Source organism: Rhinolophus ferrumequinum, chromosome 11, assembly GCF_004115265.2.
Source record: "Rhinolophus ferrumequinum isolate MPI-CBG mRhiFer1 chromosome 11, mRhiFer1_v1.p, whole genome shotgun sequence".
NCBI classification, from domain to species: Eukaryota; Metazoa; Chordata; class Mammalia; order Chiroptera; family Rhinolophidae; genus Rhinolophus; species Rhinolophus ferrumequinum.
The window spans coordinates 82928081-82941938 of NC_046294.1; the positions used below are offsets into that span (position 1 = coordinate 82928081).

Here is a 13858-nt window from a genome sequence, read left to right on the forward strand (position 1 = left end):
CGGCTCCCTCCCCTTTGCCGGAACTAGTTGTGCTGCGAGTCTATGGCTGCGGGCCACAGTTCTCACAGCTGTGGATATTGTATTCTTTTGATCTGACACTGCTACCTTTCTGCTTCTAGCACTGGAGGGTGGGGGTAAGGCGGCTAGACTTCATGCCTAAGTCTTCCGTCCTCTGCTTGGCAGCAGTGAGGGCTTAAACCGCTGTTTTCACCCTTCTTCCCTCAGTCTTTGCTCCAAGGTCTCTGCCATGAGCGTTGGGTTCAGCCGTGCTGTATGCTGATCCCTCAGGCAGGAATGTGGGCCATAAGTGGAGCCCTAGCAGTCTGAATTCTTCCCTCTCCCATAACTGCGGTAGCTCCAGAATGCAGGGAGCTGGGAGCTCCAAGCTCTCGTCTGTGTCCTTTTGCCCACACAGCCTGCGTCGTCACACTTCCAGCTTCCCTCCTCCCCCACTCGCCCTATTTGCCCACCTTTAGATGATTTCAGTTGCATGCCTCTTAGTCTTGCCTACCCTGTTTCCCGAAAATAAGACCTAGCCAGACAATCAACTTTAATGCATCTTTTGGAGCAAAAATTAATATATGACCCGGTCTTATTTTTCTATAAGACCAGGTATAATAATATAATATAATATAATATAATATAATATAATATAACATAATATAAATGATATAATACTGGGTCTTATATTAATTTTTGCTCCAAAAGACGCATTAGAGCTGACTGTCTGGCTAGGTCTTATTTTCGGGGAAACACAATATCTACTGTGCAGGGAGTCCTTTGTGGAATTATAGTTGTTCCATTTGTTGTAAATTCCAGGGGAGATTTCAGGAGGCTCACCTCACGCCGCTGTTTTTTCGGCAATTTTTAGTTTTGATAGCAGGTAGTTGGAGTTCCTTTCTGATGGCATCTCTTTCCTCTCTGCTTTAATAAGTAAGGTCATCTGTTTGAAATGGTCAGGTTTAGATTGGAGAGAATATTTTAAAGTCCTTGGGAGAATGATAGGATAACTTGCCTGGGTGTGATATTGTGATTTATAAGAAATATTTATTTGTTCTTCATTCCTGTTCCTGGCACAGAGCTCCTAAAACCCTTGGAATTTCCTAAGTGATAAGACAGCTAAGTGTTTTCTTGGTATTCATAATAAACCCCGTTTAACCACACCTGAGTCATGTTAATGAGTGACTTGGATCCTAAGGATGGGAAGAGGAGCTGGAGGTTGAATTGATCCCTATTGGCCAATGATTTAATCAGTCGTGCCTATGTAGCGATACCTCCGTAAAAACCCAAAGGCCGGAGGTTCCGAGAGCTTCCAGGTTGGTGAACACTGGGAGCTCTGGAGAGGGCGGAGCACTCAGAGAGCATGGAAGCTCTGCAGACCCTTCCCACATACCTGGCCCTATGCATCTCTTCCATCTGGCTGTTCCTAAGTTATACTGTTTCATAATAAAATGGTAATCTAATAAATGAAATGTTTCTCTGAGTTCTGTGAGTTGCTTAATCAAACCAGAGGAGGAAGTCGTGGGAACCTCCAATCTATAGCTGTTTGGTCAGAAGTGCAGGTGACAACCTGGACTTTCAATTGGCCTCTGAAGTTCGGGGGGTGAGGGGGATGGGCAGTCTTGTAGGACTGAGCCCCTAACCTGTGGGATCTGCTGCTATCTCTAGGTAGATAGTGTCAGAATTAAGCTGAATTGTAGGATATCCAGCTGGTGTCAGAGACTTGCTTGGTGGTGTGGGGAAAAAAAACATGCACATTGCAATTGGTGTCAGAATCGTGCTAGGAACATAGGATCGTTGAGCATCACTGACAGTCAAGTTGTGTTAGGACCAATTCCACCAGGTGTGTCTGTCCTTATCAGTACTCAACATCCTTAATAAAGGCCTAGAGAGGTGGATGCTTGGATTCATATAGAGTTGGAGTTTTGTCTGGCAGGTGGAGTGGGAGGGTAAGGGAGTTCAGGATGTGGGCAGGATGGTGCCTAAGTGATGGACCATGGGATCTAAGCTGCATGGGCAGTAAAGTGAAGACAGATAAGGATAGGGATAAGGGCTGTTGTTTTGTGATCTCAGAGCTGCCTTTATTTACCTGTTTGTCTCCCACACAAGATTGTAAGCTCTTCAAAAATTAGGATCTTTTTTATTTGTCATTGTTATCTATAGCATTCTGCATAATATCTAACTTATGATAAGCTTTCCATAAATTATTGTTGAATTAAATAAATGGCTTAAAATTATTTTCCTTGAAGGCCTTGGTTAAATTCTCCTGCAGCTTTTTCCAGACAGAACAAATCCTGTTCTTGATTTTTTCTCATTTGTTCTAATTGCTCTAATTTTTGCTTCTGATTCAGAACCCTCTTGAAGAAATGGGGAGATGTTGGTTGAAGGGTATAAACTTCCAGTTATAAGGTGAATAAGTTCTGCGTATCTAACATACAGTATGGTGACTATAGTTAACAATACTGTGTTATATACTTGAAAGTTGCTAAAAGAGTAGATCTCAAATGTTCTCACCGTTAAAAAAAAAGGTGTCATTATGTGAGGAGATGGATGTATTAACTAGCCATCTTGTGGGAATGATTTCACAATATGTATCAAATCATTACATTGTACACCTTAAACTTACACAATGTTATATGTCAATTATACCTCAATAAAACTGGAAACATAAAAGTTCTTCCCTAAGAATGTTCTGCACCATCCTTTCTAGTGAGAAGTCTTTCCTTTTAAAGACCTTGTTTGACTGACTCGCATCTGATTTCTTCTCTAGCCAATTTAATCCAGGAGATGAATTCTGAGGACCCAGTTGTGCAAGAGAAAGCTGTCCTCAAGACAGAAGAGAGACTCCTGTTTACAGAGGAAGACCAAGAGGAGGACGGATGCAGGACCACCTTGAACAAGACCATGATCAGTCCTCCACAAGCTCCTACGAAGGTTTCCTTTTTCTATTCTGGAGTCATATAAGTAGATACAGTAAGCGGTCTGTATTGATTCAGAGGAAGTAGTAGTTTAGTCTCAAACTGTCTGGTGAGGCTGACATAGTCTTGTTTTTTAGATTCACTGGATTTATTTTCCACAAGGAAGTATAAACTCTGATTTTTTTTCTTGCTCCTCCTGAGTCATCTTTAAACAACCCTTTGGGTTTGTTTTAGTGAAAATTCGGCCTCTCTACTCCCTGAGCTTGTCACCATATTTAAGCTGCACTGTTAGGGTAATATATTCTACTAACTTATATTTCCAACTCATATAGGCACAGCTGGGGTCCCTTGATCTGTCACCCTTGTTTCTGCAGACTTGGCCCCCATGACAATGTGCCCAATAATCAATCTCCTGATTCAAAGCAAGTCCCCTGAATTTGGGGCCCTTCAGTATTGATGGTTAAAGGAAATGACCCTATTTTCCATGTGTAACTGATACCTTCTTGGTTTATATACTTATCAATTTGAATGTTTTTTTAAATTTGTTTCTTTGTTTTTATGATAACCTGTGCCCTGCAGGATGCAGATGAAATAAACTCAGGTAAGGACAGCATCTCTCTTCCCAATGTGTGTTATTTATTTAGGATCAGTGTTTATTGACTGTAGCTTCCAGACCCTTTAATCAGAGCCACTGGGTTTGCAAGCAACCCAGGAACAAAAACCTACTGATCACCCCGTTCTGTTACTAGCGATCAGAGGGAACAGCTCTCAGAGGTTTTGCTCTGTTTCCTCCTGGCCAATCTTTGTAAACTGAATTCAGTTATTCTGTATCTTCCAGTTTATTCTTAGCTCCTATGGGATCCAGATAGTTTCTGTTGCTCAGCTCAGAAGCTCGTTATGCTAAATGGAACAAAAAGTCTGTCTTCAAGGAAAAACTCTTTGAAATGGCATAATTCAAATTTGAAGTATAGATGTAGACATCATGTATAATAATACATCACACAGATTATCTTGTCAGGTTAAGAAGATGTCATTTTGGTTGCTTTAGAGTGTGTGTGTGTGTGTGTGTACACGTGCATGCGTGCATACTCGCACATGTGCGTGGATGTGTGCGTGTGCCTGTATGTGTATGCATGAGAAATGTGGCTCCAAAAGCCTTAAAGTAGCTTTCTTCTGAATATGAGCTAAAGAACTGATTATAGTATTTGGATTTTTCTTTCTAACATTTGAAATCACTCTGCGGTCAGAGGCCTTCTTGGCATTTGTGGAGAAGGATGCAAAGGAACGTGCCAAGAGAAGAAGGGAAAACAGAGTCTTAGCAGATGGTAACTGTTGGTCTTCACTTCTTAATAGCTGGGATAATTTGTGCTAGAATGAGCACATGAGTCTATTTGCTGATATCTGAGGACATCAGGATTTCTAGTCAGTGGGTTCATGGTGGGCCTGAGGCAGTGGGACCTGCCCAGGCAGAAACACTTGTGGGCTGTGCTCTGTCACGGCTCTAACAAGCAGGGAGTAGGACATAGCCCTCAGTCAGCCTCCAGTCAAACCTCTTTCTAAAGCCAATGCGTAGACCTGGCAGGTCAGATAGACCAGTACTAAACAATGCTTGGAATGTAGGGATCGTGATGAGAGTGGGTAGCCTGAGGCATTGATGGAGAAGTGAAACAGAAAAATGAAACAGAAAAACAAAGATGTGAGAAGGGAGAGGAGAAATGAAAAGAAAGAGATGAGGTTGTATGTGTGGCAGGCGACATACATGACAGAAGAATGCTTTCAACATTGATTTTATACCACCAGAGGTATGTAAACTGCAGATCTGAATGATGCCATATTTGCTAGAAAATGAGTTGTTCGACTCTTTATGAAACATTGAGTGTGTAGACTTGGTCTTTTTGGCAAGTGTGGAGTGTTTCTGAGCCTTGAGGCAGAAACATTTACTTTTTCTGAGAAGCTATTTAGAAGACTTGGGGTGAATTCAGAGAAAAGACTTCTTAAAGAAGCAGACCCTGAAATACCTGCAGAGAGAAACAAGTGACAGGTCCTCTTTAGATCAATGGACACTATGATCTTCAGAGTGGAGTTGGAAAATCAGGGGAATGAGTCTAAAAGAATTTTCCAGTGTGTTGAGAGAGTTCACCTGTATGACTCTTATTCTCATAGCCCTGAAAGAAAAGGGGAATGAAGCATTTGTCAGAGGCGACTATGAAACGGCCATCCTGTGCTACAGTGATGGTCTGGAGAAGCTGAAGGACATGAAAGTGCTGTACACCAACCGCGCCCAGGTCAGTGAGCCCACAATGTGACCATGGGTTTCAGGGAATAGTATCCACTAACCCTGTGAAATCAGAGAAAATGAGACTAGATGGGACCAGTGGTGTGCTGGTAAATGTTTAACAACTGGCTCTGGTTGGGGTGTTGGGGGAAGCTGATTTGTATGGAGTATTTGCCAGTTTCCATGGTGCGAATATTCTTACCATGGTCCAATTTCAATCTACCGATTTGAAACAATTGAAGGAGGACTTGGGAAGAGCTACACATAATTAGCTCTCTCCATAGGATAAGTCAGCTCCAGCCCATCACTGATGGTTACCAGACACTTTTCCACATGTATGAAACTAACAAGTTAGTGGAATGAAATGACCTTGGAACTCTGCCACCACTGGTTTTGCCCAGCTTCCTTTTGAATGGTAGTCTTAGCTCCTGAGGTTACTCTTCCATTACTGTCTCTTGCATTGTATCAGTCTCTTTGATTAAGATTCTGTGACTGGGGTGGCTGGATAGCTGATGGGCCGAGAGCAAATGTCTCAGAAATTTTGAGTTTCTGCAATCCCTGATACATGAGTTTTGTATTACAGTTGAGCGCGGTTTCCTGGAATCCCAGGTAAAATTTATCTCCCAGATGTTTACTATCTACTACTTCATGAAGGGACAAGGTTGATAGTTCTCATTTGAAACAAAAATGTCACCTGTGACTTTATCTTTGAAAAGTACTTGAGTCTGTGTGTGGTAGAACTCCTGTTGCCCAGGCCTGAAAAATTGACAGATGCATGGACATGATTATCCAATAGTCAGGATGCGTCAGCAGGACCTGTGTGAGATGAGCTTGATGCCGTGTCATTTGCAAGAGGAAGAGCCCTCATCAACTCCAATTTCAGTGTCCTGCTGTGGTATGTTGAGGAAGTGTTGAAAGCTAGAAACAGGACATTAAAAGGCAAAAAAGTCTGGGAAGTGACAGTGATTTAATGATAACTAAATCCACGCACAGTGTAACTTGATTAGTTCAGCAGTTTGGGTAAATCAGACTAGAGTGGAGATGTCATTTACCTAGTCCCGTTTGTGGAGAAAAATTGTCATATCACCCTAACTAGGTCATAAAGTTTTTGAGGGCAAAACCTGCCATATACTTTTTACCCTTAATATTTTATTTATAACAGATGTTCAATAAATCCTTGTTAAGTTACATAACACTGGAGGCACAATAAGTCAATTTAAGGGAATTAAGTTTCTGTTGACACTTAAAAGGAAACATTTAAATGCAAACAATTAATGAAATAATTATATTTATCACTAAATTTGGTCTCTGAAATATTTACCTATTGATGCTTGTTCAGTCTTGTTACTCTGAACTTATTTGAAAGCAGTAAAATTGAATTGCTTTTAAAATGTTATGTGTAAGTCAAACATATCTAATTCAGATGGTCTATGTCCTAATTCATCTAAATTAGTTACATTTTTATTGTACTCAAGTTTAAATGCACTTTGATTGGTTCTGGAGAATTACATTAAGAATGACTATAGATTAAAAATAAGGACCAAATGCAATGGAAACTTGGGAAAAGGAATTCCTTCTAGCTTTCCCAAAGAGAAAGCTTACTTGGAGACAAATAAATGCAAAATGTGCTGCCTGGTGTTAGAAATCATTTAAACCATTGACTATTTTTAAAATGCCTCACCTGTTTGCATGCAGTGTTAGCAAACACTTAATAAGGACCCTGTGAATTGAGTGTGTCTGCTTGCTAGAGAGAAAACCTACCCTTTCATCGCTTTGTTTTTCTCCTGGAGCTAATGTTATGATCAATAGATTGCTGGTGTAATTTAGATAAATCATTTGGAAAAAGTATTTCTAAAAATGTGGGAAAGCGAAAGAGTACAGGGAAGTTATAGGATGTCCAATCCAAGCTTTAAAAAGAACAAAAGAAAAAGTAAAAGGCTCTAGAGAAAATGTTGAAGCCCATATAGACTTTCTCCAAATCTGAATGTATACTGAATAGCATTGTGATATAATCATGGCTACAGTTGTCTAGAAGGATCCTATTTTCTTCCTCACATCCTCTGACTTTCAAATGCAACCCCAAACCCTGGAGGAAAGGATGGTGCTTTATAGAACAGCCAGCTCAGCGTTGTCAACTTCAATTAGTACAGAACTCGAGTTAATGAAAGCATTACTGTGGGCACAGAATCCCAGAGAGCAGTTTCCAGGCTCTCAGCCTCACGTGGAGGGGTGCTGACTCTGGTAGTAGATGGCCGTCAGATGTGGGTAGTTGGCCATCAGCTGTAACCAGTTAGCCACTTAGCCACTGATATAACTGCTGCGGCTGCGTTGGTTGGTCAGTCGGTTGGGTCGCAGGCAGAGAAGCGGACAGCAGGTTGCAGGTCATGTGGATCCAGCCTCCAGTGAGACTATAGTGGTATGACTCCCCTATCTATGGCTCTCTGGTGTTCCTTTTTGGCCTAGCTATGTCCTGCGTTCTTATGAGGGGAGCAGGAGCTGAGTCCCTGCAGGCTGCCTTGCACAACAAATGGCGCAGTGAGCAGGGTCCCCCGCACGACAAGGGTGATCATTGCTGCTTTTTAGGGAACTTTCAGAAGAAGAGTGCTTAAAGTCTACTTCATGCAACTTGATAAGAGTTTATTGACCACCTATTGTGTCCCGTAATTAATACAGAAGGTGCGGTAGTCTTTGTGCTTGCTGTTAAGTAAATAGCCTTTCATATGTTTATATGCCAGTAGTTCTTTGACATTATAATTTAACTAAATTTAGTTTAGTGTGAGTGGATCACAGAATTCTGAGTCAATTCTTACTTTTCCAGATTTTTGCCAATTCTAGGGAGTCCCAAAAGAGAGTGCTCCAAGACATTCGGCCCCGTGCTCATGGTGATGGTCTGAGTCTTACATGTCAGCCTATTTCCTGTATCTTTTCCTTCTTGCTGTGCTCATGAAGAAAGAAACAGAACTTTATCTTTTTTGGTAATAGCTTTATTGAAATGTAATTGATATATTATACAATTCACCCATTTACAGTGCACAATTCACTGGGTTTTAGTATATTCACAGAGTTGTGCAACCATCAGCACAACTGATTTTAGAACATTTTTATTATCCCAAAAAGAAACCCTTTAAGTGGTTCACCCCCAAAACCCCTATCTCCCCCCCCACTTCCAGCTCTAGGCAACCGTTAATCTATAGTAAGTCCAGTTTCTGCAACTTTAAGCAAAAAGATGTATAATGAAATGAGTTTTACCATCAGCTAATTAATATAAGCAAGAGTTCATTTCCTACGGCATCTCATCAACGTTATAATGAAATGACGCTGAGCAAAACTGTGTTATTCCAGGACTTGCTGTACCTTCTGTCTCTATACATCTGTCTATTCTGGACATTTCATGTAAATGAAATCATAAAAGGTTTTTCCTTTTGTGCCTGGCTTTTGTTATTTAACAGTGTTTTCAAGGTTCATCCATGCTGTGATACGCATCGGCATTTCTCATTGCTGAATAACATACCACTGCACGGCTCTACCACATTTTATTTATCCATTTATCGGTTGGTGGACATTTGAATTGCTTCTACTTTTTGGCTATTATGAATAATGCTGCTATGAACATTTGTGCACAGATTTCTCTGTGAACATGTTTACAGTCCTCTTGGGTATATACCCAGGAGTGGCATTGCCGGATCATATGGTAACTCGATGTTTAATCTCCGAGGAACCACCATACCGTCTTCCCGAGTGGCTGCATCATTTTACATTCCCACCAGCTGTGTACGAGGGTTCTGATTTTTCTACATTCTCACCAGCACTTCTTATCTCTTTGATTCCCTGTATCGTTTGGTTTCCTTCTGGAATATTCTTGGGGGGGGTAGATTCTAGAAGCTAGCTCTCCTTTGTAGGTGTGTTTCGTGTGCTGAGTATTTTCTTTTGCTCTTTCACATCCTTCCCTGCCCTGCTCTGTGCCCTGAGGATGGACCTCTGTGGACTGGACCCTTGACTTCCCTGCTTTTTCACTCCTATTTGGGTTCAGCCAATGAGGCCAGAAGGAAAGAGGATAGTCACACTGGGCTATTTATTCCCTCAGCTTCAGCTCTACTAAAGGCCTCAGCTCTCATTAGGTGTCGCTTTTCACAAAGCCGTCCTCTCTGGTTTGGTCATTGCTCCTCCTCCTGCCCCTGCGGTCCTAGCAGGGGTGATGGCTGTCCCCTGTTGCTAGCCCTGGGGTTCTGTAACATTCCTATTGGTTACTCTAAGCCCTGTCCTCACCTTGTAAGCGGTCCCTTTATTAAACTGTCCTCGGTTATCATCTGAGCGTGAGTGTGCCATCTGCTTCCTGCTGGGACCCTGACTGATACCGGTAAGGACCAGTTACTTCTCATCACTATTCTACTGTTCGACTGCTCTTTCTGTGTTAACTAAAGACTGCTTGCTCCAGAGCTGTGTGTGAATATCAGCTATTTATGTCTTTACAGGCTTACATGAAACTTGGGGACTATGAGAAGGCACTCGTGGATTGTGACTGGGCTCTGAGGGTAAGAAAATATTTCCTTTTCCCCATGATGGAGTTGGGCTTGTTTGGGCCACATGCCTCAGTCCTGGAGTGAACAGAGGGGGCCTGCCAGCGTATCGTGGTGGGAAGGGTATCGGCTGTGCAATCAGAGTCTGTTTCCTCATCGATAAAACGGATAGAACAAAATTGTCTGTGGGGTTACTATACATAAAGTACCTCACTCTTGGTAAGTACTCCAGAGCAGCTGCTTTTACTACTGGCTTTTCAAGGCTCCTATTACAATGGCTCATCCTTTGCTATTGTGTTATCAGACACTTTGCTTCATGGGGAAGGGGTGATGCCTCCCTCCTCTTTCTAGAGCCAACCATGAGAGCTTGTTTCAACAATGTCGTTCTTCCTCTTCAGTCTGTGCTTTTTCCCTGCAGCTCTAACAATTTGGAAGTATATGATAGCATCCCCTATTTGTAGAGGATTCATCAGAAGAAAGAATTCCTGTTGTTCAGCCTGGATGCTAGTCAGGCCTCAGGCAGATCGCATAATACCATGCATGATATTTCCTCCAAAGTCTACTAAAATAGACAATTAAAGGTGGGGAGAAGTAAGGCCTGTTGGTGAAATATTAGAGTTTTTAAAAGAGAAATATCATGATCACTTCTTAGGAACATTATTTCAGATGACTAAATATTTAAATATCCCTTAATCCACATTCCCCTAAATTACTCTGTCATATGGGGGCTTTGACTAAACCACCCAAACCAGTGCTTCCCAGACTTCCTTGCTCAAGTTAATGAACAAACAGGAGGCCCTGGAGGGTCTGGAAGCAGAGAGCGTGAAATTTCTTTTTAACCATGTACTTTATCTTAAAAATTCTTGAGAATTTTGCATTACACTCCATAAAATGTATGTGTTTGTCTTAATATATCCATATTATTTTAAATAACTTATAATCAAGTAAAATGGAAGTGTCTGGAGAGCGTGCCAGGCTTATCTTGTGACTTGACTTCCCGGTACAGCACACCTCCCCCCGCTGAACAAGCACATGGCCCCAAACGAGCACATTTGACAGCAGCACCTGGGCTACACCTGCTTCCTTATTGTTTATTGAGAGGATAAGCCAAGGAGACGGATGAATTCAAAATTCAGCTTTACTAATAATGTTTACAAAACACTAGGGACCCTCCAAAACTGCCATCTGGAGTGCTTGATTTTGTTTATCCCTTTGAAGATATGGTGGCAAGTCTTGTCTCATTGCATCGTTACAGTCTTGACGTTACAGGAACTGCCCAAAGCTGAGGACGTCAGGGCTTCACAGTGCCTGCACAGATCCACTAACCTGCTTTGCCACTTTATTGGATCATGATTTCTTTTTCTACCATCATTCAGAAGAGAGAGGCAAGGATGGTTTCCTCAGTTTTACTAACAACAGCAAAAGCCACCATTTGCTGCTTGCTGGCCATGAGTTGTGTCACTTGAGCCTCGAAACATTCGATTCTATTATGTTTAGTACCACTGTTCTCCTTATTTTTCTGACCTGGAAACGTGGCCTTGGAGCTGAATTAAGTAACCTGTGCAGGATCACACAGCTCATGTCGGTCTAACTGTGAGCTGGAGCTCTGAACCATCGACTAGAACAGCCTCTCCACTGCAACTGTAAACCCCACAGTCCCCGGCTGGGGGTCTCTCATTGTGGGGCTTCCAGGAGTATCTTTTCTGATCTGAAAAGGACTGAAGAGCTTGGCACACCATCATGCTGATTCAGGGTAATACACGGCTCTGTTCCCAAATGTCAGTGGAAGCACAGTCTGATGAGCAGTGAAACCCAGGCATAGCAGGCCCAACAGAGCTGATATTAAGAAACGCTGCCACTCAGCAGCCAGTCTCGTTAAATGACCGGTGAGGCTCCCAGTTGAAGAGGTTTGGGTAAACACTTGGAGGGATGGGAAAAAAATCTATAAGGAGTTTGAAACACTAACAATGGTTGGCTCTACGTCAAAGCTGTGAATTAAAAGAGAAAGTTTCACTCTCCTTAAAAGTAATATATCCATGGTGAATGTCAGTGGCACAGCACTATTAGTAATAGTAGTACTTTCATGCCAATTTAATAGTTTTTGAAACTTCTGAATTGGCAGAGACAGTCCCATGTGATGATATTTCAAGACTGATGTTCCTTGTCAGGGAAGATAAGGCAGCGAAGCGGGTTTCAGTTAGGATCAGAATCATTTCTTTCTCAGGAGGATGCTTCCTGCACAATACGACTCATCTTCCTCTGAAGGCGGGATTCCTTTTAAGGGACCTGGGGTTCACCCGAGATAGTCCTGGTGAGGGCTGACACATGATCAAAGAAGGAAAGGGAGAAAATCCATTAGAAGCCCTTTCCTCCGTGTCTGAGGAAGGCGGAGTCACACTGTGCCCCTCCTGGTGACACACAGTAGGCATGGACAAGGCTCTGAGGCTCTGGCTTGTTTTCCCCTGTTGTATCCCTGGTGCTCTGCTGGTGAAGGCTCTGGGAACATTTGGCTCTCCTGAGCCGCAGTGCTGGAGTTTCCTCTTTTCCCTTGTCCATTCCTTTCCTGCTTCCTTAATTCCTCCCTTTGTGAATTCTCCAGGGTTCAGTCCTCCGCTCCCTGCCTTTCTTCTCTGTACAGTTTCTCCCTCAAGGCTCTCATTTCCTTTTATGGGTTCAACTCTCATCTCTGCAAGTGGCGCTCAGAACTGCTTCTCCAGTCCCCACCTCCCCATGGGCTCCCAGGCTGCATTTCAGCTGCCTCCTGCAGGTTTCCATCTGCTTGTTTGGGCATCATCTGAAACATAGTGCGAGGTCTGACAGTTAAGTTCGTGAACTCATCCTAGAAAAAGTGCTACATACCTCATTGCTGAATATCACTACGGTCACCTTCCAAGTACTCCCCTTGAGAAGCTATGCACCTATGCTAGTGCCTAGTCCACCTTTCAAAACAATTTTGGAACTCTTTCTGGAATAGCCATCAGAGCTATCATCGTATTTCCCTTTATGTCCTGCTTGTCATCAAAATGTCTTCCCTTCAATATTTCCTTTATCTCTGGGTAAAGAAAGAAGTCACTGGGGGCCAGATCAGGTGAGCAGGGAGGGTGTTCCAATATAGTTATTTGTTCACTGGCTAAAAACTCCCTCACAGACAGTGCCACGTGAGCTGGTGCATTGTTGTGATGCAAGAGCCACGAATTGTTGGCAAAAAGTTCAGGTTGTCTAACTTTTTCACGCAGCCTTTTCAGCACTTCCAAATAGTAAACTTGGTTAACTGTCCAGTTGGTACAAATTCATAATGAATAATCCCTCTGATATTAAAAAAGGGTTAGCAGGGGCAGCCAATTGGCTCAGTTGGTTAGAGTGCAGTGCTCATAACACCAAGGTCACCAGTTCAATTCCCACATGGGCCAGTGAGCTGTGCCCTCCAGAGCTAGATTGAAAAAAAAAGAAAAACAGTGACTTGACTTGTAGCTGATGGGTCCTGGAAAAACACACTGTTCCCCAATTAAAAAAAAAAAAATTAACAGCGGTACAACAAGTTCGCGAAGTTAATTGTCTCATCTTCATGTGTCCAAAAATAAATTTCTTCACAGTGCATGTCCTTCTACTGAACTGCTGTAGCACTTTTCTGAAGATTTGCTGTAATTTTTAAGCCTTTGGGTCCTAGAGTCAAATGGGCAGATTTTAAATCCCAGCTCTTCCACTTGGTATCATGTGACCTTGAACCTCTCCAACCTCATCTTAGTTTCCTCATCTGTAAAATTGAGATAGTAACTACTTCATAGAATTGTTACAAGGTTTACATAAGATAATTCGTATAAACCATACAGAAAGAGTGAACATTAATACACGGTTATTACTATTACTACTGCCATTCACTTAGCAACAAATCATAAAATGATATTCATGAAAATGCATCCATAAAGGGCTCTCCAATAACAATTATTGTTACCTCTTCTATTGTTATTTAACTTTTCTTTAAATTTTCTCTTTTGCCCTGAAATGGATTGTCATGTAACTGCAGTAACAGCTGCTGATACTATATTACCTGGTGTTGCACTAGCGTTTTACAAGCATTTCGTCCTCACAACAACGAGAGAGAGAGAGAGAGAGAGAGACTATTATTACCTTCACTTTCCAAATGAGGA

The 13858-nt window shown here is 42.2% G+C and overlaps 1 protein-coding gene across 4 annotated transcripts in view; it reads left to right on the top strand.

Annotated features, from left to right (window-relative positions):
* The window catches only part of TTC12 (tetratricopeptide repeat domain 12), a 50685-nt gene that overhangs the window by 11368 nt on the left and 25459 nt on the right, over positions 1–13858 (top strand). For all 4 annotated transcript variants that reach the window (XM_033121376.1, XM_033121377.1, XM_033121378.1 and 1 more), the window contains exons 3-7: positions 2771–2934; positions 3498–3519; positions 4166–4243; positions 5082–5203; positions 9666–9725. In XM_033121376.1, coding sequence (XP_032977267.1) covers positions 2771–2934; positions 3498–3519; positions 4166–4243; positions 5082–5203; positions 9666–9725 — 446 coding nt within the window. The remainder of the gene's footprint in view (positions 1–2770; positions 2935–3497; positions 3520–4165; positions 4244–5081; positions 5204–9665; positions 9726–13858) is intronic.